The sequence below is a fragment of the Megalobrama amblycephala genome, linkage group LG2 (genome assembly GCF_018812025.1).
Source record: "Megalobrama amblycephala isolate DHTTF-2021 linkage group LG2, ASM1881202v1, whole genome shotgun sequence".
NCBI classification, from domain to species: Eukaryota; Metazoa; Chordata; class Actinopteri; order Cypriniformes; family Xenocyprididae; genus Megalobrama; species Megalobrama amblycephala.
The window spans coordinates 13,037,627-13,062,250 of NC_063045.1; the positions used below are offsets into that span (position 1 = coordinate 13,037,627).

The 24,624-nt window shown below is 36.2% G+C and overlaps 2 protein-coding genes and 1 long non-coding RNA gene across 3 annotated transcripts; 2 read left to right on the forward strand and 1 right to left on the reverse strand.

Annotated features, from left to right (window-relative positions):
* The first annotated feature begins 5,802 nt into the window (after window positions 1-5,802).
* Window positions 5,803-10,283, forward strand: smug1 (single-strand-selective monofunctional uracil-DNA glycosylase 1). The gene is made up of 3 exons (XM_048182819.1): window positions 5,803-5,955; window positions 6,586-6,877; window positions 9,059-10,283. Exons 1-3 carry the CDS (start codon window positions 5,930-5,932, stop codon window positions 9,584-9,586), a joined length of 846 nt encoding a protein of 281 aa, XP_048038776.1. The 5' UTR covers window positions 5,803-5,929; the 3' UTR covers window positions 9,587-10,283.
* A 5,464-nt stretch (window positions 10,284-15,747) lies between these two features.
* On the forward strand, window positions 15,748-20,500 carry LOC125263701. Its single transcript, XR_007183877.1, has 2 exons — window positions 15,748-15,864; window positions 15,896-20,500. It is a non-coding gene; the product is annotated as an uncharacterized LOC125263701 (long non-coding RNA).
* hoxc6b (homeobox C6b) lies at window positions 20,287-23,104 on the reverse strand. The gene is made up of 2 exons (XM_048182821.1): window positions 21,798-23,104; window positions 20,287-21,455 (listed from the first exon to the last, which is right to left on the reverse strand). The coding sequence occupies exons 1-2, from the start codon at window positions 22,189-22,191 to the stop codon at window positions 21,154-21,156; spliced, it is 696 nt and encodes a 231-aa protein (XP_048038778.1). The 5' UTR covers window positions 22,192-23,104; the 3' UTR covers window positions 20,287-21,153.
* Between the last annotated feature and the right edge of the window lie 1,520 nt (window positions 23,105-24,624).

Consider the following 24,624-nt stretch of genomic DNA (forward strand, 5'->3'; position numbering starts at 1 on the left):
GATGCCAGACAGGTGGACATGTCAGTGTGGTCTACCTAGAGCTCTCTCACTTTCTTTCACATTTTTAGGCTCACTTAACTGAAATAGTTCTACATAAGTAAGTCAAAATACCTTGGGTGAATTCAGGTTTATTGGGACACTTTTTTCCCAGTCATCTCAAAGGCAAAACATGTCCCAATCAATACCCACCAAAATGTCCATATACAAAGAGATTTTCACACAGTCTCACAAACATCCCAGTTAACAGGGAATGTTCTCAGAACTTTGGCTAACGTTCTGACAAGGTTCTCCCAAAGTTATGCTTTTTCAGTAATATTTAATAGAAAGTTTGTTCAAAGTTATTTGTTCTTTAGTAATGTTCACAAAACATACTTTACTTTGACGGTCCACTTTAGACAGCAAAATCTCCAGAGTTAAATCAGCTCTGCTCAGAGTACATATGATCCCTCTCTCAATAGTGTTAAAGTAACACTGAAGCAGAGTTAAAGTTAATGAGATAATTAAGAAATTAATAAGGCTGTGACTAAAGTCAGTTGTAGTTCTTGTGTTTCTCTTCTGTTCAGTGATTCTGCTTGTTAACAACAGGTGTTCATCACTAATGCACAATCATCACTTAATTAATTGTTTAATTATCTCATTAACTTTAACTCTGCTTCAGTGTTACTTTAACACTATTTAGAGAGGGACCATATGTACTCTGAGCAGAGTTGATTTAACTCTGGAGATTTTGCTGTTGTAACTACATGTCAACTAACTCTCATTAGTAGTCTGTTAGGTTAGGGTTCAGGTTAGTAGAATAAGTTGACATGAAGTTGTAAAGTTACATATAGTCATTAGAATGTCATTGAGGAGCATCAAAATAAAGTGTTAGCAGATATTAAGCAGACAGTCTACTAATACTCTAATGACTGTTAGATGACATGAAGTTGTAAAGATACTTATATAGTCAGAAGAATGTTTAAAGTGGACCGTTGAAAAAAAGTGTAACCATATTGTTTATGCAACGTTTTTTCTGAAACATTTTAGTTGGATGTTCGTCTAAGTGATGCTCGTTTTTTTCATTCAGAGAACATTCAGAAATAATGTTTTCATAACTTAATAGGAGCATTGACAAAACATTCTTAGGACATATTTTTGTTAGCAGAGATGAAATGTATGACTGAAATGTAAATGAGAAAAAAAATTTAGCCATGATACAGCTGAAGCAGACATTTTTGAGTTATAATAATTTAATGTTGAGTCCCCCCCACATCTGTTATTCCTCTGCCTCATCTGCATGCTACTTCTCATTTCACCCTTCACTCTCTCTCTCTTTTGTTCTTCCTCTCTCTCATTTTCCCCAACTCTCATCACTCACTGTCATGAAGCGCTCAAAGCTGTCGCCCTCCGACCTCAGGCAGGTTCAGATGGAGGTCAGGCTTAGAGAAGTGTGTCTGTGTGTGTGTGTGTGTGTGTACGTATGTGTGACTCTCTCCTTTGGCCAGTGCTGCCATGGCAACAGAGGCAGTCGGAACCGAGACCTGGAAGTGTTGTTGAATGCAACAAAGCCCAACATCATACATTTCTGTTCTTCACGCCTCCCCTTCTCCTCTCTCTCTGTCTTCCTTGGAAACAGAAAACACACATGCACACAAATAGTCATTCAACTGTAAATAAGCAACCATTGGTCAACTTATGAGAAATTCCGAGAATAATTTTAAGGTCATGAGGGAAGTTTGGGTTTAGGATTAAAAACTCTCCACCTTCCCCAGCTCCACCTGTATAGATGTGCTATGGGTAATTCATGCTTGTACAGCAGCAGCACGTCTTACTTCCTCTACAGCAGCTTATTTGCTCTATTCCGCCAAGACCAAACATATCAATATTGCCAAACACTCCAAGTGTTGTCATGACAGAAATACTCTAAAGATAGTTAGTTGACATGTCGTTGCAAAGTTACTTATAGTAGTAACATGTCTAAAGTGGACCATCAAAAATAAGTGTAATTATTGTTTTTTGTGCATACAATGAATGTCAATGGGTCAAATGCTGGGTGAATTATACCTTTAAGGCAGAGGCTCTGCACACACACCGATCAGGCATAACATTATGAGCACTGACAGGTGAAGTGAATAACACTGATTATCTCTTCAACACGGCACCTGTTAGTGGGTGGATATATTTGGCAGCAAGTGAACATTTTGTCCTCAAAGTTGATGTGTGAGAAGCAGGAAAAATGGGCAAGCGTAAGGATTTGAGCGAGTTTGAAAAAAACTGCAGCTCTTGTGGGGTGTTCCTGGTCTGCAGTGGTCAGTATCAGTGGTAGGAAGGAACAGTGGTGAACCGGCAACAGGGTCATGGGCGGCCAAGACTCATTGATGCACGTGGGGAGCGAAGGCTGGACCGTGTGGTCCGATCCAACAGATGAGCTACTGTAGCTCAAATTGCTCAAGAAGTTAATGCTGGTTCTGATAGAAAGGTGTCAGAATACACAGTGCATCAGTTTGTTGTGTATGGAGCTGCATAGCTGCAGACCAGTCAGGGAGCCCATGCTGACCCCTGTCCACCACCGAAAGAGCCAACAGTGGACACGTGAGCATCAGAACTGGACCACGGAGCAATGGAAGAAGGTGGTCTGGTCTGATGAATCACGTTTTCTTTTACATCACGTGGATGACCGGGTGCGTGTGCGTCTCTTACCTGGGGAACACATGGCACCAGGATGCACTATGGGAAGAAGGCAAGCCGGCGGAGGCAGTGTGATGCTTTGGGCAATGTTCTGCTGGGAAAACTTGGGTCCTGCCATCCATGTGGATATGGATGTACTTTGACACGTACCACCTACCTAAGCATTGTTGCAGACCATGTACACCCTTTCATAATGTGGTCATAATGTTATGCCTGATCGGTGTATATTACAGGGTAAGTTCACCTAAAAAAAAAATTAATTACTCACCCTCATGTTGTTCCACACCAATAAGACCTTTGTTCATCTTCAGAACACAAATTACCATATTTTTGATGAAATCCAAGTTTTTTTTAATCACTCATAGAAAGCAACGTAATTACCATCATTCATTGTCCAGAAAGGTATTAAAGACATCGATAGTGAACGCAGTTCAACACTTCCATGTTAACGTCCGAACGCCGGCTCAGTATTGGCCGATGCTGTTCACGTGATCACCAAGATGCATGCGTGTTAGTGCTGACTCAGGAGTCGACCGTTACTGAGCCGGCATTCGGACGTTAACACGGAAGCATTGAACTGCGTTCACTGCGTCACCTGTGTATGAGTCTGACAGGGTAGATAAGAAAATTGTTGAATAAACACAAAATAATACACAAAAAGTATTCTCGTTGGCTTCATAAAATTAAGGTTGAACCACTGTAGTCACATGGACTATTTTAACGATGTCTTTAGTACATTTCTGGACCTTGAATGACGGTAATTACAGTGATTTCTATGAGAGATTTAAAAAAAAAAACCTTGGATTTCATCAAAAATACCTTCACTTGTGTTCCGAAGATGAACAAAGGTCTTACAGGTTTGGAATGACACAAGGGTGAGTAATTTTGACTTGGGTGAGTTCATTTTTGGGTGAAATAACCCTTTATTTGTGTTATTATATGAATTTGCTATAGGCTAACTTATTGGCTGAACATGGTGCTAATCATGAAATGAAAAAGAGACATGTTTTGATTTTTTTTTTTTTTACTTGACACTCTTAAAATGGCTCATTGTGCAGGATGCTGACAACAGCATCACTTCCTATGTGAGAACCTGGCTGTCGCTTTACATTTGGAATATATATTTGTTTTGTTTGTCATTTATTTGATTTGTTTTCCTCGTTATTGTGGGCAGTATTTAAATGACAGCAGTTAAACTGATTATACTTTTTGTCATTTGATCCTCTGTCTTATTCTTGGAGCTTTAGCTCAGTTTCACTGGTATGATGCAAGTCTTCTCTGTCTGTCTGTCTATCTTTCACCTCTTTCAGCAGTTAGTGAGTGAGATAGTCAGTGAGTAACCGTCATCTTAATCTACTGGTAGTGATTTGTGACTGCTGTTGAGAATTGCTTTGGCATTTGCTTTGAATGGATTTATTGACCCCATAATTAATACGTGGACCGGGGGAAAAGTGGAGGTATTTATATAAGATGCAAAGAAATGTGAATATAGATGACAGGATCAAAATCTGTACAGCTCTGATTCTTGAGAAGGGACAAAACATGCTTTAGAAGTTTTATTTTTTAATGATACAATTTTTTTTTTTTTCTCAAAATGTACATTTATTAACTTAATTTGTGTTAATTCCATCAGACACATTAAAAAGCTTGATATTTTAATTTGATCCTTCCAACAACAGTGTAAAGTCTTCATTTATGTAATAATGGTGTTTAGTAAAGGAACTAAGTGAAAAAAAAATTCTCTAATTTTTTTTCTTGGGTTAGTGTTATTATGAACAATCCAGTTCCTAAATTCCTTAATTCTCTAACCTCCTTTTTAATATTAAACATATATAACCAATGTTCTTAGGTAACTCAGACATGCAGCTGATGTTTTCATATTTTAACACAATAAATTGAGAAAAAGAATAAGACATTTCTTTCATAATTAACAAAAACCTTCACCTGGTGTTAAAAACTGATGGAGTTGACAAAGGTCCATCTGGGGCCAAATACACAGTATATGTGAATCATGAAAAAACATTAGAAGAATTCCCCATGCAGAAAAAAAAAGAAAAAAAAAAAAAAATGAAATCACATTATATAGATTTTTTGAGAGCACTTGTCAACCATCAGACATAAAACCTGATGGAGTTGACGTCTGACAGAGTTGAGAAAACTGAATATTTTTCCACCTTAACCACATGTTGTTCAGTGGAGCAATTTTGTTTTCTCAGTTGTAGCTGCCTTAATAAACATATCAAAAATGCCCAGATTTATCCCACAACTATTTACAGAAACTATTACACCGGGATGATGGAGTTGAAAGTTAAAGCTGTGACTGCAGAGACTTCAACATTGTTTGTATAAAATATAAGAAAAATATATAAAACTTCCAGGACAGTGTCATACTGTGAGATCCACAATGAGCAGAAACAAAGGAAAGGGGTCCTCAGAGTTAAAGGTGACCATGAAATTGCCTGATTTATTCAGAATTATGAAAAATCCTGACAGAGTTGATGCAAAGTGAGGACACAATTTATAGGCTTTTTTTTAATGGAAAATATAATTCAAAATTTATTTTTTGTATTGTTCGATATATTACAGATCTCTGCCTTTCAATTTAAATGTATATTTTTGAATTTGTTGCATTTTTAAACACTTTCTTTGGCAATTTTACAGTGTGACCTCATGCTGAGGCTAAATTACATGTATTTTCCAAGTATAGAACATTTATTTAAATAATAGGCTACTAACAAAATTATTTAAAAATAAAAGCAATGAACATATCCAGATTTCCTTTAGATGTAAAAAGGTGTTTTGATTTTGATTAATTCATTTATTTTTAATATAAAGAGTGTTTTTGTGTATATGACATATCTCAATAATCAGAGACAGGTTACACAGTACTAAATGCTAATTTATGTCAAATAAAAGAGCATATGGACTGTGCAATCAGTGCAATAATAAAGAAACAATGGAAGATTCCATCTCACACTTGTACTGTGAAATACAAATTTAACAGTCAAAATCGAATGAAAAGTATTTGTCACTAGAAAATCTGTTGGCTGTATGGAAAATAATAAAAAATAAAACAAAAATAAAAACAAAAATAATATATTTACATTTTCTCTCTCTCGCAAATCGCATTGGTGCTCCACACTCAGGCGCTGGCGGTAATGCACCATAGAGCTGGTTTGCAAAAAGAAAAAGTAGAAGAAGAAGATCCCAGTATGCATCGCGGTCCGATCGCGCTTTTGTTGCCGGAAAACCCTTTGGAAGAATGCAATCACAGCCCGATATTGAGAGGTAAAACACAAAATAAGAGATAAAATCAGATCTAATGAGCGCTGTTATAAAAGGCGTGTTGTAAGACTTTACGTCAGTGGATAAATGGCTTTTGCCTAATGGAAGAAAGACTGTAGTGAGACGTGTATCGCCAAATGCATGTTTGCATTGCACAAGAAACTCATAAAGCACCGTTACGAAATGAACTTTAGTCAAACAGAAGTAATACTGAAGCAGTAATACTCGAGGCTGCATTAAAGCAATGAAACCTGGAGCACAGATCAAATGCCTTTTTACCTCTGCAGTAGATCTACATTTCAAAATAGTACAGATACAGTTCAGTGAAGTCCTATTGCATTCTCCAAAATATAATTGCATTTAACTATCATACAAATATAGTTCTGTATAGCAGTTTAGGGTAATACAAATCAGATTCAATACAGCAGAACAGTCCAATATAACCACAGCTGTACTGCAAAATGAACTGTGCAAGATACCGGCAAGTGTAAAGAATTGTGTTTACAACAAGTTATGTTCATTTTCAAATAATTTCCCACCTGATTAACAAGCATTCATTTGAGTTCATTTATGCAATAGCCATGCCAACAATCTGTGAACTCAGATGGTTATGATTTTTTTTTTTTTTTGTAGGTTGGAAAATGGAGATGCATCTCAGGGAGAAGATCCCACCGGTCTTCCTGTCCCGGCTGCTGACCACTTTTTTAATAGCTCTACAGTTGCTTCAAGGTTCCTGCAGGCTGAACTGGAGCTGAATGCACGGTTACGGACACTGTCGTTTGGAAAACCGGTGCGATACACGTACAACCCGCTTGAGTATGCCTGGGACACACACCGATGCTACGTGGAGACGTACTGTCAGGACGGACAGAGCGTTCTCTTTCTGGGCATGAACCCGGGGCCGTTTGGCATGGCACAAACAGGGGTCAGAAGAGTTTCATTCTTTATTTCACAATATCTATAAATAAAGACATGCACATAAGGGATAGTTCACCCAAAAATGAAAATTCTTTTAAAATAAATAAATAAATAAATCACAAGATTTCACATATAATTATTACATATAATTGATATTATATATAATTTGGTAGTGAAACATAAAGTGTTCCACATTTTATTGGTGCAAGGATGAGTGTATTTTGTGCAACTGCTTTTTATCACTTAATTAGAAGCACAACAAGTACTAAATTGTGTCGTCTGTTACATAGAGACCACTGAACAGACATTTAGAAGCTTATTTTAAAATGCAAAGTATTAATTAATTATTATCTATTTTTTTTTTTTACAACTTGTATCAGTGTGTCCCACTTGAAAACTTGGGCCAAATACAGGAAATGCATCATGAAAGTAGACAATTGGTCAAGTGCAAAGACTGCAAGTGTGGGTGTTTGTACAGGCTCAAAGACGCTGCACTCAAATTAATTATGAATAGGGTTGCAAAATTCCAGGAATTTTCAAAGCTGGAAACTTTCCATGGGAATTAACGTGATTATATGGGAATTAATGGGAATAAAAAGGGAATTTGCAAAATTGCAGGTTAGCCTATAACAGGGTACTTAAATGTAGTTGAAAAAACATCTTGCAGCATAATTTTGGTTAAAACAAACAGATTTAATGCAATTTCAGTTTATTTTTTTACCCTGCTCATTCCTCAATCACATTCACACAGCACATACTTACTGCATGGTCTATTGAGGCCACACCCCCTGCATGCACTGTGCATTCCTCCAGTCCATAACATGAACATTTGATCAAAAATACAGAAAAAATGGTAGTATTTTGAAATGTAACTACAAGCTTAAAATAATGGTTTTCTATTTTAATATACATTAAAATATAATTTATTTCTATGATGCAAAGCTGAATTTTCAGCATCATTATTCCAGTCTTCAGTGTCACATGATCCTTCAGAAATCATTCTAATATGATGATTTGATGCTCAGTTATCAATGTTAGAAATAGTTGTGCTGCTTAATAACCTGTGATAGGATTTTTGATGAATAAAAAGTTAAAGAACAAGCATTTATTTAAAATAGAACGCTTTTGTAACAATATACTTCCGTTCAACATTTTGGGGTCAGTAATTTTTTTCTTTCTTTTTTTGAAAGAATTGAATACTTTTATTCAGCAAGGATGTGTGAAATTGCTAAAAAGCGATATTAAAGTGATATTAGAAAAGATTTCTATTTTGAATAAATTCTGTTCTTTTTTAACTTTTTATTCATCAATGAATCCTGAATTATTAAACTATTACAGGTTCCAAAAAATATTAAGCAGCACAACTGTTTCCAACATTGATAATAACTGAGTATCAAATTAGCATATTAGAATGATTGCTGAAGGATCATGTGACATTGAAATAAATAACACATAACAATTGCTGCAATAAAAATATTTAGTTTACATATTCACTAAATTAGAATTAATTGAATGCGAAAAAATAAATAACTGTTATTTCATGTTATGACCAAACAAAATGTTTACATTTATGTTTTTATATGGTACATTTTATATAAATATTATAAATTTATATTAATTTCCAATGAATTCCTATAAATTCTCATAAGTTCCCATAAAGTTTCCCATGTTAAGTTTACAAATTGGAATATTTCCTAAATCCCCCAGGTTAAGTTCGCATGGAAAGTTTCTGGAAATTTAACGGAAAACTTCTGCCCCTTTTACAACCCTACTTATGAATGGTAAGTGCAACATGCAGTATGGTCAAATAAGTCCCGCCTTCTAAATAAAAGAGCCAATCATCGATTGATAAGGTCATCACGTCACTGCAGTGTTCTGAGACTCCGTGTTTAGGACTGCACATATGGCTGGTCCAACCTGAAAAAATAACGCTTTTTTAACGCTATTTGATCATAAGAAACAACATTTATGGGATTCCTACACTGTTTGCATGAGATTTCATAATAATTTCTCATGGTTTTAAAGCAACAATAACTGTAGCAACTTTGGTATTTTGAGGGAAACTGTGGTTAGCAAATTTTTGTGAGAGACTCATTTGCTGAAAATACACGCTAGTATAACAGTTGCTGGAGAAGACAGTTTAAAAAAAGAAAACAAGTCCAGCTCAATCTCTTTTTTCCTTCACAAGGTTCCATTTGGTGAGGTAAAAGCAGTTCGCAATTGGTTGAAGATCACTGGAACGGTCGGGCGTCCAGCAGACGAGCACCCAAAGCGCCGAATCACAGGCCTCGACTGTACTCAGAGTGAAGTGAGTGGAGCCCGTTTCTGGGGCTTCTTCCAAGAGCTCTGCGGTGAAACGCACAACTTCTTCCGCCACTGTTTTGTGCACAACTTGTGCCCTCTCATCTTTATGAGTGAGTCTGGCAAGAACCTGACCCCACCTGAACTCCCGGCTGCGGAGCGTGATGCCCTTTTGTCCTGTTGTGATAGCGCTCTTTGTCAGGTAGTCACTGCACTGGGTGTCTCAATGGTGATCGGAGTGGGCAAACTCGCTGAGCAACGTGCTCGACGCGCGCTTTCAGAAGCAGGTATCACAGTGAGGGTGGAGGGGATCATGCATCCGTCCCCTAGAAACCCACTGGCTAATAAAGGTTGGGCAAACATAGCTCGAGATAAACTGGATAATCTGGGGGTGTTAAGTTTGCTTACCAGATGATGATGATGATGATGATGATGACGGCTACTACCTCATACGCATTTTAAAATTCACCCAGCAATGCTTTTGAACCTTGCTATTTCCATTTTAAATTACTTCATGAAATGAGACATCGATGGGAGAGGTCATGTATAAAACAACAGATGTTATGCCCATTAATAGAGTACTTTATCACTTTATTTTATTTTTTTATGCGTAATATTTATCAGTGTGTGTGTGTGTGTATATATGTCTAGAATTTCTAGAAAAGTTCTTTTGTATGTTAAGATGTAAAGGTTCCCGATTCTGTCGTAAATGTATTTTCTTTTTTATTATTTTTTTTTTTAAATCAAAAATGTTTTTTTATATGCATTTGGAGTTTGGAAAAATAGGGTTAAACAAAGGATTCCATATAAATCTAATAACTAAAAACTGTACATTATCAAGATTTGGCTTAAAAACTACTGTGCATACTGCATATAAGTCTTTAATTGTAACACACTAACTAACCCACAGTGAGTTCAAGAGGATGTTCGTATAGAGTTCATTCTCATTTTTGCTGTAGAGTGGGTTGTAATTTCATTCTGTGTGTTAAACCCAAATTGTTGAGTCAAATGTGTAAGTGATGGCAGTAAATTCTACCTCATGTTCATCACCATCCTATAATTTTGTGTTCATCTGTTAATGAAAGTGTCAAATCATGAAAACATTCATCTCATGTGTATTGAAAAACGTCTTTCTTTTTGGCATGAGGGTTTGTTACTAATAATGTTATAAATAAGATGTTTTTCAGTTTAACTGGGATCTTCCCCCCCCCCCCCCCCCAAAAAAACCCTTCACATTTGTATTAATAACATTGATTTTAGTGCTTGAGTACAATGTAATCACTTGTCATTGAAGGCAAAATATAGAAAATCTGAAAATAATGAAAAAATCCAGCCTTTTTGTTGTTTTTTAATATTTAAAGGTGCCCTAGAATCAGAATTTGAATTTACCTCGGCATAGTTAAATAACAAGAGTTCAGTACATGGAAAAGACATACATTGAGTTTCAAACCCCATTGTTTCCTCCTCCTTAAGTAAATCTCATTTGTTTAAAAGACTTCCGGAAAACACTCGCCGCATTAGACAAGGAAAGGCAGAATTAACGGCTGGATCTGTGCACAGACAAGGTAAGCAAGCAAGAACAACAGCGAAAAATGGCAGATGGAGCAATAATAACTGACATGATCCATGATATCATGATATTTTTAGTGATATTTGTAAATTGTCTTTCTAAATGTTTCGTTAGCATGTTGCTAATGTACTGTTAAATGTGGTTAAAGTTACCATCATTTCTTACTGTATTCACGGAGACAAGAGAGCCTTCGCTATTTTCATTTTTAAACACGTGCAGTCTGTATAATGCATAAACACAACTTCATTCTTTATAAATCTCTCCAACAGTGTGTAATGTTAGCTTTAGCCACAGAGCATAGCCTCGAATTCACACAGAATCAAACGTAACCATCTAAATAAATACTTTACTCACATAATTCGAAGCATGCATACAGCATGCATGACGAACATCTTGTAAAGATCCATTTGAGGGTTATATTAGCTGTGTGAACTTTGATTATGCGATGTATATATAGTCGAGAGCTCGTGGGGCAGAGGGAGCGCATCTCTTAAAGGGGCGGCGCGCTGAAAAAATCAGTGCATAGTTAATGATGCCCCAAAATAGGCAGTTAAAAAAATTAATTTAAAAAAATCTATGGAGTATTTTGAGCTGAAACTTCACAGACACATTCATGGGACACCTAGGACTTATATTACATCTTGTAAAAAAACAATCTAGGGCACCTTTAAATGAGTTTATTGTAGGAAGAGAAATAGTGTATCTGAACTGGATCTGGATACACAAAGTAAAGCAAACTTTTTCCCCATTATACCTGTATACCTGTGCAGGAACAATACTCTCATCTTCCTTGAGACTCAGGAGTGCAGAGTGGGTTTATTATAGTCAATTCTATGAAATACACACAGAGACTGCCCTACTGTCAGTTGCTGAAACTCTTCAACTGGCAAGAGTAAACTCTAAAGGTGATGATACACGGGGCAACTTTTTGAGAAATGTTGCTGGGCAATTTTGTCGAGCGATGTTGCTTGGGCACTTTCCCATTGAGAATAGGCAACAAATTTCAAACTAAAGTATCCAGATAGAAATTTGTTGCTTATTCTCAATGGGAAAGTGCCCAATCAACATTGCTCAAAAAGTTGCCCTGTGTATCATTGCCTTATATCTCCTTTCCTTATTCTATCTAGACCTGTCTGATGCCCAGGGTATTCTGGTTGCTTCAGTCTTACCAACACAGGCAGATCTTTCAAGGTTTTATGGAGAGGAAGGGTGTCAGCTAATCAGTGGGGTGCCTCAAGGTTCAGTACTCGTTCCTCTTCTTTTCTCCATTTACACAACCTTATTGGACACGATCATAAAAGCACATGGCTTCTACCACTGCTGAGCAGATGATACACAGCTCTGTCATTTCAACCTTGGGTCACACTTTAGATTTGGGTCCAATTCTCACTATTAACTAAAAATTAACTACGGCTTTTGACTCAATAAACTCCTAATTACTGCTTATTAATAGTTAGTAAGGTAGTTGTTAAGTTTAGGTATTGGGTAGGATTAAGGATGTAGAATATGTTCATGCAGAATTAGGTGGTTACTAATTGGCCTAAGTAATAATACCTCACTCTCAACTCTCACTGACATTTTGGACCCTAGATAAATTGAATTGTACATCTTTGTCAAAGTGCATTCACAACCTGACTAATATTCATCAGCATTTCCAGTGCTATATTGTTACATCATGCCTGTTACACAAATACAGAATGAAAAACCCTTTAGGTGATCTTGACAAGGTGACCTCTTGGTGACCCCCTGCCAGCGTGGAGACATTGAGCATTAGCCCCTGTTTAATGGCTGATGTTTGCCAGAGCCATCAATACAATGACAAATGAGGGCTTGGTTTATTAAAGCAGAATTAGACCAGAGAGAGGGAGGACCAGAGTAATAAATGAAGAGGTGTGGACATCCACTGGAAAGAGTTGAGGAAGAGGAATGAAGGAATGCAGAGAGGCAAAAGAGAAATAATATCATCATTCTTTATTATTCTCCAGGGCTGCTCCGGGAAGAGCAGGTGGAAGCAGCCAGAACAACACACAGACGTGACTGAAAGAAAGAAAGACATAAACACTGGGATCTATAGATCTCAAGGTAATCAGGCCATAAAATAAATATTTTATATTAACTAATAAAAAAAGATGTAAAAATATATCTCCTTGGTGCTTGTAAAGAAAAGTTTCTCTTTATATTTTCAGCAGGTTTTTCGTTTTTTTTAAAAGAACTTTTTTTTCAGAATTAACAGAATTTAATGAGTCAATACATCATCAATCCTTCTTCCAAAGCATGTTTTTTTGTCTTACCCTGATTCACTATGGTAAGTGCATTTATTTTAGACATGCCGGTATGGTTTTAATGTGAAATTGCATACATACATCAATCACACGTGCATGTCTCATCATATCCTTAAATTCTTGTTTTCATTTTTCCTGCAACATTTGTTTGGTTATCATTAATCATTAGGATGAAAGTAGGCTGAAATATGCACATCAGGTGTGGCTATACTGCAGAATATTCAAACAGTAGATAAATCAAGAGTTCAGTGTGCCATAACTAACTTCACACACACTTATGTACATTACACGTGTTAGATTGATTTCATGCGATAATGTGCAATAAAAATGCCCCTACTAATTGTCTTCTTGCAATCAATCCTAATTACAAATGCATACACAGTTCATGCAAGTGTTACATAAATGTGCTGTAATTCAGATGGATATTTCAAGAGGACAAAATTCATTTATGATCGTCCATTGCGGAGTCAAAATGCGACAGATACGTTGTTATGAATTGGCTCTGTGTGTACAACACTAATCACACTTGCTCTTCTTCTTCTGCCTTGTTCCTGTGCTTTTATTGGTGGTTTATTTATTGATGCTTTAGTTAATGTCTCTTCTAATTTTAGCTTGCCTGTGTTTTGATTACAGCCTATGATAAAGTCATTAGAAGAACTCTAAGTGAACTGCAGTGACGTCATGCTGTTCAAGTAAATTATATATTAGTACTCAATTCAAGCTTGTAGAAATTAAAACGTAAATATCAACATTATAAAATTATGTAAAACTACTCAACTTTTCTGAAACATCATGTACTGGGCCTTGAATAATTAATGAGGCTGTTTTCTAGCTGTATTTACACAGCTTTATCATTGCTTTTGTTGTTAGGTTTAGTAACTTGCCATTTTGTGACATTTGGAGTTCATTTTCTACTCAAAATGACACACAATCCATCGAATGTTACCGTCATTACCGAGTATTAAGGTCTCTGTGTTCAAGTGCCACCTTACTTCCATTATGTAAATATGGTGTCTGCACAATATCAGTTGTATTATTTACTTGGATGTTTCTAAGTAAAGCATAGACTTTAAAAACATGGTTTAATTCAGAATTATATTGTCTGGTTAAAAAGTACTGCAAAGTAAACTAACACTATTGGATACAGTATGTAGTTTCATTGCCCATATTTGTCACAAACACAAAAGGTAAAAAAAAAATAAAAAATCACAATTTAATTTATTATGCAGATATTACAAAAAAAAAAAAAGATTCAAAATAAGGAGCATTTTAACCATAGCTGTGAAAAGTGAATTCTTTAACCACATAAATATGATAACTTACTGGATCCCCACCCTGGTCCTGGAGTTCCCTCAACACATTTTGGATGTCTCTCTCTCTCTCTTATCCGACATAACCATTTTTACGTTAGTAGTTAAAACAAAACATTAAGCCATTACCTATTTCAAAAGAACAATGACAAGTTAACAACCACATGAAACAAACATGTTCCTATAACCTCACGACATCTTAGTCTCGGTCGATGCGCTGGACTCTCAGGGACAGTTCTATTAGAGGATGGAGCTCCTGTAGCACCTGAATTTGTGGCAGCAATGAACAACAATTAGGAAGATCGAACTATGGTAACCTGTCGTCTTCATCGTACATGCAGAAATGTTTTATCTGTTGCTCAGAGAGTACAAATGAATGGTCAGACTTGATGCGTCATCACAGGGAGCAGTTGAAGTCGAACTCCTTCTCCAGGTCTAGAAACTGCTGCTCAGTGCAAGCAGTCCGGGGCCACTTCGACTCTGATATACTGTAACAGGGCTAAATGAAAGGTGATTTAAAACTTACTGATGGTGAATAATTAATTTAAAATCACAGCTCTTAGTTTAATATGCCTCATCTTGTTTACTTTCTCCCCCTGCTTATTCAGCCTGCCTTCTCCAGCACAGACATAATAGAAAAAGCCTCATGGCTGCCTATAGACCAGTGCCTCTGCTATAAAATTTATGGCTGGTGTGATATGTTGGTTTTCATGGTTTCTCGCCAAAATCATATGTGCATAAGTCAAGATAACAGTGATTAAAGTAAAAGTGACAGAAGGTCACCATCTCCATCCATTTGGCTTGGCAGTGGGCAACACTTAGCATTTGTCACATAATAAAAGAGTCTAATGGAAACTGGCCAAGTTCTTCCCTCAAAAGGAATCAAATTTTTAACTTCTGTTTTTTGCAGATTTAAGTATAGACTTTAGTCATGGGAGTGCCATATTTATTTTTTGACATGAAAACAAGACAAGGCTGTTCAATGGATTGTACTTTTGTTTTGCTCTTGGTTGTTCATCTGATGTTGACAAAAACTCCATAAAACAGTTTTAAATGTTGTGAGTTTACGTGATCTAGGACCTTTATACAGTGCGTGTCATTGTGAAGACTGTCTATCCCTCATCTGTGTTAAATTCAATATGGTGTCTACATTGACTAAGGTCTTTTAGGATTAAAAATGGGTCATATGCTCAGTCCAGACTGCATACAGAGGTATGTGTGCCTGCCTCCCAATAAGTGAGCACTCTACCACAAAATCTACCAAAACTTAAACACTGCAGGGCACAAATGTGTTTACAAAGATTTACACATGTACCTGGAATACATTAAATCAAATGTCTTCAACCCAGCCCCTGAGACCCAATGTCCTGCAGTTTAGCTCCAAACCCATATCAAACACATTTGAGCCATGCATCACGGTCTACAGGATCACTTGAAAAATCACAGGCAGTTGTGTTGAAGAAGTCTGGAAACAAATTTCAAAGGATAGTGAGTCCCCAGAAGCAGGGTTGAAGACCTCTGCATTAAATAGGTTTTCTAGGATTTATATTTGCATTAAATAGGTTTTCTAGGATTTATATTTCGGCAATATTCATTGATATATACGATCAACATTGCAACAGTTTTGACAAATAAGGTTTACTTGGATTTTCATAACCCTTACCACATGGAAATATAACATCGTAAATATGAATGTTCTTTTTAAACTGTTTGGCCCAGGTAACAGACTGTTTGTGTTGTTTTTCTCTTTAACTCTGGCAAGACATTTCTCATTGAAAACTGGAAAACATCTGTGATTATTAAACATGGAGTAGAATCAGATGCCTCCCCACATTCAAACAAACTGAAACAGGATTAAATGACTTAAAACCCACATGTTCTGAGAAAGCTTTGAAAAATTATTCTCAAGCAAGCATTTAATTACGGTCATGGTTGTAGAGGGACAGATATCTATTTCATTACAACTTTAGGAAACATGATTATTAACTTACTGCACAGTGAGGGAGCCATTTGCCAAAGCCAATCAATCAGCTCAGCATTTGGAGCCACATAATGACTGCTAGAGGTTTGACATTTGCGATCAATTAATTTTGAAAAGAACTCATACATTCAAAATATTTGCATCACACACAGATTGTGTATGATGAGGGTTACTTGTCCCACTTTAAAACTTATGTTAACTGCGTCACATGCTTCAAAGAATTGGCATTGTTTAAAATTAGTATCATGTTTAGTCAAAGTCCTGTTAGCGGAGAGTATCAATAGCATGATTTTCTGTTTCTATTTGGAGTGCTATTTATACGCAGAAATTACCACTGGCGTGCATATACGCAATTTTCGGCGTGCTATGATAAACAATTAGTTGGCGTTCATATGATACGCACTTTTGGTACATAAAATACGCCACTACACCACACCATTAACCCTACCCATTGCGTAACAAAAAGTAATTTCGGCGTATAAATAGCATGCCAAATACAAGTAGGAGATCGTGTTGGTTTGCGAGCTAACCGGAAGCTTTTGCAGCAGGGATAAGTTCGTTTTCTTTGTTCAATAAAGGCCCCCTGCCTGAATCTGTTTAGCTAAACAGGAAACAACTGTAGTAATTTTAGATGTGAAGAGGAAAGCCATAAAGTTTTATGACGCGTTAGAGCAATAAAGTTTTACAAGTCTGTAGGCTACTGTAAATGATTGAAACAAAAGTGCATGGAGCCCGAATGAACTCGCATTACAGCAGATGTCTCCTCTTGAAAACGGCTTTGTAGTTTTGGACAGAAAACACCTCAGACAAGCGATCGCCATGTACAAATTACACCCAAAAACTGACACAAGGATATTTATGAGGACATAAGAACTCTTAATTCTTTCACAGTTTCAGCATTATTATTTATCATTGTTAAGCTATAGAAGACCAAAATTAAAAGGTTACTTTTTACGCGCGTTTTAAAAAAAAATTACAAAAATACACATTCATACACCCGCCCACCCATCTATCCACCCATCCATCAAATTATTTCCCAAACCACTTGTCTTGAAACGGGCTATAGGGTCGGCCGGACACCCTGGTCAGATGGCCAGTCCATTGCAGTATTTATTTATTTATTTTTTTTGTCATCGTTCAAAAAGTCATAAGGTGTTCTACTTGGACTGGGCCTCTCCTTATCAATCTTAGAGATACAATCAATTTTGATTTTCAAACTATGGGCACTGCCCAACAAATGTTTTTTTAATAATAAAGTAAAAGAAGTCATGAAGTTAAACACACACTGTAGCTCTGTCGCACTCACGTAAATGTAAAACAGTGCAATATAGTCTAACACAAAGGGTTCATTTGTGATTAACATGCCGCGCAGAGGCACTATAACAGAAGGTTGTTTTTGCTGGAGTTGTACGCGGTAGGTTGTTGGCGGGAATATGGCTGTTTTTGTGACTAAAATCACAATTGAAGGTTATTTTCCTTGATGCTGTCATCGCTATTAATTAGATCGGTTAATGTAAATTAATTGTATGCTGTAGCCAAAACCTATATGCCCAAACATGCTGTGAACTGTGATCGACCAACTTAACATTTTCTCTTAGTAGCATGAAAAAAACAAAAAACAAAACAAAAACATTAATATATTCAAATTGTGATTAAATATTAACTGTCAGAAAACATTTTTACACAATATTTTTTAAGACAGATAACCTACTGTGCTGGAGATCCTTGGGAATTTTCTGAGAGAAATGTAGCCTAAATGTAAACGCATAATGGGCGTTTTAGTTCCTTAAAATGCGTAAAGAAGTGTGCTATGCTGTTATGTTATTTAATGACACAGCAAATTTGCTAGACGCATCTTAGCCTACCAGACTCATTCCACTTTAACGAACAAACTACACATACAATATTTTATATAGCCTACATGTAAATATTATAATATTTTTTTAAATTCTAATGAAAGCCAGTGTGAAAACAAAGTTATTAGGAAACATTAGGAATTCCCTGCTAAATAAACAAACAGTTCCAGCATCACTAACAACATCGCAAGAACATGAGTTTTTTTATTATTTATTTATTTTTTGCCATTTATCGTCGTTTTCGGAAATGTGCTTTTGCTTTTCTTCCAACTAAACCTTAAAATAGCCCCTTAACTTCTAACTTGAAATCTTTCTTCTTCCATTCTGAAACCAAATTTGACACAGGGCATGGACGATATCTTCGACGCGTGAGAAATCGGTTGAAATGAAATTATTTCTCCAGTCCCTGGGTTAGGTTAAATCACTCTGGCTAAAAGTGTTTTAAAATATTACTATAATATATTGATGTATGCATATTTATAAAACAATGAGTTGTGTCTTTAAAGCAGATATCATTGTATGCTGTTCCTGTTTTGAAAAGTTTAATTATTTAATACCGTCATAAATTTAGTCAGCGTTAGCGGACAGTTTTATGAACTGATGACTGTTATAAAATTTACTACCGCTAGTTTTACTGTTTCCGAATAAGGTCTATAAAACTTAAGAAAACAATGAATGAAAGAGACTGAAAGACAAAATGACAACGAACACATGTAGCCTAGCAGAGAAGGTGAAAAAGCAACACCTCAGTTAAATACGAAGCAACCTTACCGTGTCTTATGTGAAGTTTAGCCATCCAAGGCTCGTTTCATTTTATCAGATTTGGCATACAACTATTTCCCAGAGGCAGGACAGGTTTGTTCTCAGCAGCGGTTTTTCTCTCTCTCCCACCAATTTTCGGATGTTTATGGTTTATGATGCTAAAATTATTCGGAATTAGATGGCCACGGAATTCACAGAAGACCTGTGCTGATATTCAAGCAAACTGGGCCAATTATAGGATGCAATGTGAGCCTCGAGCACGAGGACGTATATAGCGCGTTGTTATGAACAGCGAAAGCATGCGCATAAAGAATACAGAAGATTACTTGAACAACGAATGGGCCACTAAAGAATTTATCACAGGCCTACATGGCCTACTAAAATGAATTACTGCTGTAAAGTTTTCCATCAATCGTAGGCTATAAGAGTGTATCATTCTTATTTAGCTTAGTATGATTTTGTTTGATATGCTTTGAGGTTTTCAGTCATGAAACAGTTTGAATCAGGAGCTTATTAATAGAGAAGCGCAAAAGATGGTATGGTTGGGGAGTTTAGGTCATGGTGAAGAAACGCCGGACTGAAGGCCGACAGCGTCATCTGCTGTTAAGTATGCAATTGACAAGCGATAATTCGGCATCGCCTTTGGAAACTTTCCACTAATTGTTTTTTCCTTCACCTTCAGAAACATTATGATGAGAAATGGAAAAGACACGCGAAACTTATTGAAAACATGTAACAGTTCCGCTGCTGTTAATCCCTCACTTCATAACTTCAAAAACTGTTTCTTAAGTATTTAAATTCTTCTTAGTTACTATTTAAAGAGTTCTCAGAAAGCAGCATAGCGTTGGTCAGGCCAAAGCCACACAAAGACAATATAAAATAGTCTACTGCGTCTTAATTTCGCTGTTGGCAGGGGTTTATTTTATTGAATACATTCATAGATATCATTATAAGGTAGTAAAATTATTGTTTTTCTTTTCTGAATTGTTTGAGTACTTTAGTACGATTAATATATTGCAGTGAAAGACTTCACAATAGCCACAGCAAAAACAGTATAATAACGGGACGATGTTGTATCGTGTTTTAATGGGATTGTGTAAGATAAAACGTAGGCTTAAGTAAAACTAATTTTAAATGTTGCATTAAAGATTCGCCCTGTCTTATGATCATTCTATTGCCTTCAATCATTCTGAATGTTGTAAACTAAAGTTCATTCATGTATGCATTTGTTTTCTTACACCACAACTTTCACCACAGCATAAAAATCTCTCCATTGGGAAGATTTAACGATCTAACTCAACCACCAGAAGTTCATGAGTGCACACATCACACATCAGCTGACGCACAGGCATGATCACGTTACATAATTAAAAAGTTTTATTTTCTAAAAACATTGTGAGGAAAAAAAATCTCATCATCCGTATAGGAGTACATAGTTCTGAAGCAGTACCTTGTAATTTAAGGATTGGTTTATGTTGGTTTCATTTTAAAGTTTCGCACACGACTCGACTAATACTTAACAGGAAATCAGGTAGTGTCGTTACATTCATTACAGCTTTATTGAATATTAATTTACGCTGTTTTCAAACATTGTATCCATATCGCTTGTTAGCTAATAATCCAAATAACTTTTTTTTTTTTTTTTTTTTTTTACACCATATGGTTCTTACAGAACGCGAAGAAAAGCACAAAACAGAAAATTTTAAGGAAAGCTACACAAATGCTCATCAAAATTAGTCGAATCTCATATATTTACAAACATTTACAATGCACTTGCTATTATCGATTTTACAGTTTATGATAATACACGATAATGAATGATAAAAAATGATTGTAGCCTATTTGGAAATTCCGTAATGTGTTTCGTCAAAGTCTACATCACAGTCCCTTATATAAACTTTGAAACATCCAAGATTTCCAAACGATATTAGAATATCCCAACAATATACACTGAAGATAAAGACTGCAGCTGTCTGTCCAGTGGTAGCTTTCTTTGATCCATAATAGCCATCGTCCAATTCTAGGAACGTAATTTCTGGAAATAAAAAGGTTTCCACAATTTTGGGGAAAGAGTAAATGGCAAAACACGTTTCACATTTAATTGAAATGTAACAGTGTTTGGTGTTAATTGTGCAAATTATGAAAGTTCGACAGGTAGCTTAGTTATCATGTAGTAGAACATTATTTCACACTGAATGCTGTAGACCCTTTGCTAAAGACGTCAGTTATGCTCTTTTTTTTCTGTTGTTTCCCCTGCTTCTTCTTTGTCCGTGTCCTGGCCAGCTCCTACCAAGCCACTGTCATTGATGCTGGATGTGAGATTGCTCTCCTTCTTCCACTTCATCCGGCGGTTCTGAAACCAAATTTTAATCTGGCGTTCCGACAGACACAACGCATTGGCGATTTCGATTCTTCTACGTCTTGTCAAGTAACGATTGTAATGGAATTCTTTCTCTAGTTCTAAAGTTTGGTATCGCGAATAGATTTGGCGACCTCGCCGTCTGTCGGACCCATAGCCAACTCCTGTTAGGAAAGAGATTATTTGGTTAAAGTCAGAAGAAAAGGCCCCAAATATTGTACAACTAGGCTGTTCAAAAATATGTTGGCTAATGTGGATATAAAGATCATTATATTCATCATGTTAAATATTAGTTCACTGTCCCTTCCACTAACAATAATTCTTAACGTTTAAATATTCTTTTTGTAGACTAGATTTGGTTGAACCAAATGGATTTTCTCTGACGACAAAACGCATTTAGTGCAGGGCAACAAGGAGTTCCATCAATGCTTTATGGGGGTCATTAAACGACAGTCGTAAAAACAGGTCCGTCCTGAACTAAATATATCTCTATTGTCTATACTCACCACTGTGCGAGTTCATCCTCTGCATCCACGGATATATTTGAATACTTCCTTTCGGTTCCTGAGACGCAGTCTTGCCTTGGTCTGACGCGTAATCCTGGGTCAGTGAACCCTGTGTTTGCCCAAGGCTTTGCCTGCAGCTTGGAAGCACATCCTTGTCCTGGTAGAACACATTTGATCCGTACTCGTACGGTCCTCGGCTTGATCCGAAGATAACGTTTTCTTGAGGCGAATAGAACGGATTGGAGTATATCCGGTTTTGGGCCACGGCTGCCCCATATGGCGAGAAGTGTCGCACCGGGTCATAGTTTGTCGAGCTGAGGGTAACATTGGACAGAACTTCCTGACCGCCGTTTAAATGGCATGAGAGCGACGGGTTCGTAAAATAGGAATTCATACCTTCTTTCCTTTAAACGCCACTTTTTCTTTCACTCCCTCCCTTAATCTACACACTCTCTTTTTCTCTCACACACTCTTTATCCTTATCAACCTATATCTTATTTCAAGTCTTTTTAATAAATACTTTTTTTTTGTTTTGCTTTTTTAAGATTGACAAGATGCCAATGTCAGCTGACCACTCCGATAAAAAACATGAAGCAACAATAAAAGTACGAATATGAGATGATCTTGCCCTGTTACAACAGCCTAGGGAAGGGAACATAACGCACGCACACCCCCTTATATTGAGATATTTGATTATTGATTCTCTCTTTCCTCTCTGACTTTCACTCTCTCCCTCCCTCCCTTCCAATCTCTCTCTCTCTCTCTCTCTCACACACACACACACACACACACACACACACACACACACACACACACACACACACACACACAAAGATTGAGTGAAATAATAAAAAAATATTTTTTTTCAAATATTTTTAAAGTAATTTGAGGGTGTCTTAGCTGTCTTTTTTTCTGGCTCGTCAAAGTAATGTCCCGTAATATAGAATTATGTCCACAATCCTCAGACCCTATATAAATGAGATTAAGGTTTAGTAATAAAATTATGTAATTAGTGAATAGCCCTCGCTTCACTGGTTTGGTTAAAAAAATCGATTAACATTATTTCTTCCAGACGCTTAACGATGTAAGGAGTACAAGCTGTGATTGTTATTCATTTTATTCTATGTATTTATTTTTAATTAGGCTATTTAAATGATAAAGTATAAAATTGGTAACACAATACGGTTCATTTGTTAACATTATTAATGTATTAACTAACTAAATGAACTAACCAGAGCAATACATTTGTTACTGTATTTATTAATCTTTCTTAACGTTAGTTAATAAAAATACAGCAGTTCATAGTTTTTTTCGTGTTACTTCACAGTGCATTAACTAATGTTAACAAATACAACTCTTGATTTTTATAATGTATTAGTAAATGCTGAAATTAACACTAACAAAGATTAATAAATGCTGTAGAAGTGCAGTCCGATAGGAGTGATCCGATAGGAAAATTTATAAGCAGCTATATCAATTTTAAGACTTTCAAAATCACAGCCTATAAGCCAAATGTAATAGTGAAAAGATGGATCATTATGTTAATTAATACAAATAGGCTAAATAAACAAACTTAAGATTTTATCGTTTTAAGTCGGCATGTATCTTGCCACTTATTCCTCAGCTGAATATGCATGGAAAATAAACGCGTTTTATTGATAATTGGATTTAAATTAAAAGTGATTTTAACCCGTTTACATAAATGACCATTTTATGTACACCAAACTGCCCATATCAGATAAATCACTAAATGAATCCACTATCAGGTGAAGATGCACATTATATTTCACTTTAATGAATGCTTGTTTTGCTTGTTGTGCTTGTTGCTCGAAGGATGTTTAGAAGAGGGGGTGCTTTATGGTTTTACTGCAGAAGAATTCCTTAACGCCTGTGCAAACTGAAAGTCGTAAAAGCAGACAAATGACCTATAGCTCCTGGTTTACTGGCTTTAGCAGCTATGCATATGCTGTAGCTTATGTATTCTTACAAGGAAATGACACAAATTTGTTCAATTTACGGTAAATATGACTGTACTGTGCAGCTAAGTCTTGAATAAGATCTTGTCCTATAGTTAAAGGAAAAAATCTGATTTTACATGCCTTTAAATTATCATCTGTAACTATTTTGTAATTACAGTAATATCCTCAAAGCGTAACAAAAGCAAATTAAACTTCATTTTAAATTAAGTTATGTTAAACAAATGGATAGGAAAAAAGCTGACTAATTATTGATATGTTTCTGTAATATTTAGGAAATAGGCCTACAACGTGTTGCAGCAATTCTGTGCCGTTTCCGCGTTGTGAGCTAAGTTTATCATAGAGACCATCGGTGGCACTGGTAAGGTCTACTTACGCTTACGATGCTTTGCGGAAACGCAGCCCAGGTCGTTGGACGCGAACATGGTGTTTCTTTGAGTTGTTTTTCCAGAATGTTTTTCGTTGATGTCCATGTTGAATGTGTATTGCAACAGTCTTTCTTTTGGCTATAATCAAAGCCGTTTTCACAAAGACTTCGAGTGACCGTTGATTTGCATTAAGGAGTGCGTTAATTTTATGTTGCATAGTAATTAAAAACTCAAGGCAAGCATGTAAAACAAACAGCAATATTTCACAGCATTTCGGAATGGCTCCCAATGTGCAAAGTAAATTGGAATTAAATAAATAAAGTCATGTTAAAAGGTGGAGCGCATTTGTGCATGGAAGTGTTTTATTTCAGTTCTTTTTTTTTTTTTTTTTTGGCTTGGCTTGGCTGGCCTTTACAACAGCCAAAGTTCCAATTTACGGAATTAATATTGTTTATATTATTTTTCAAGCAATATGTGTTTACA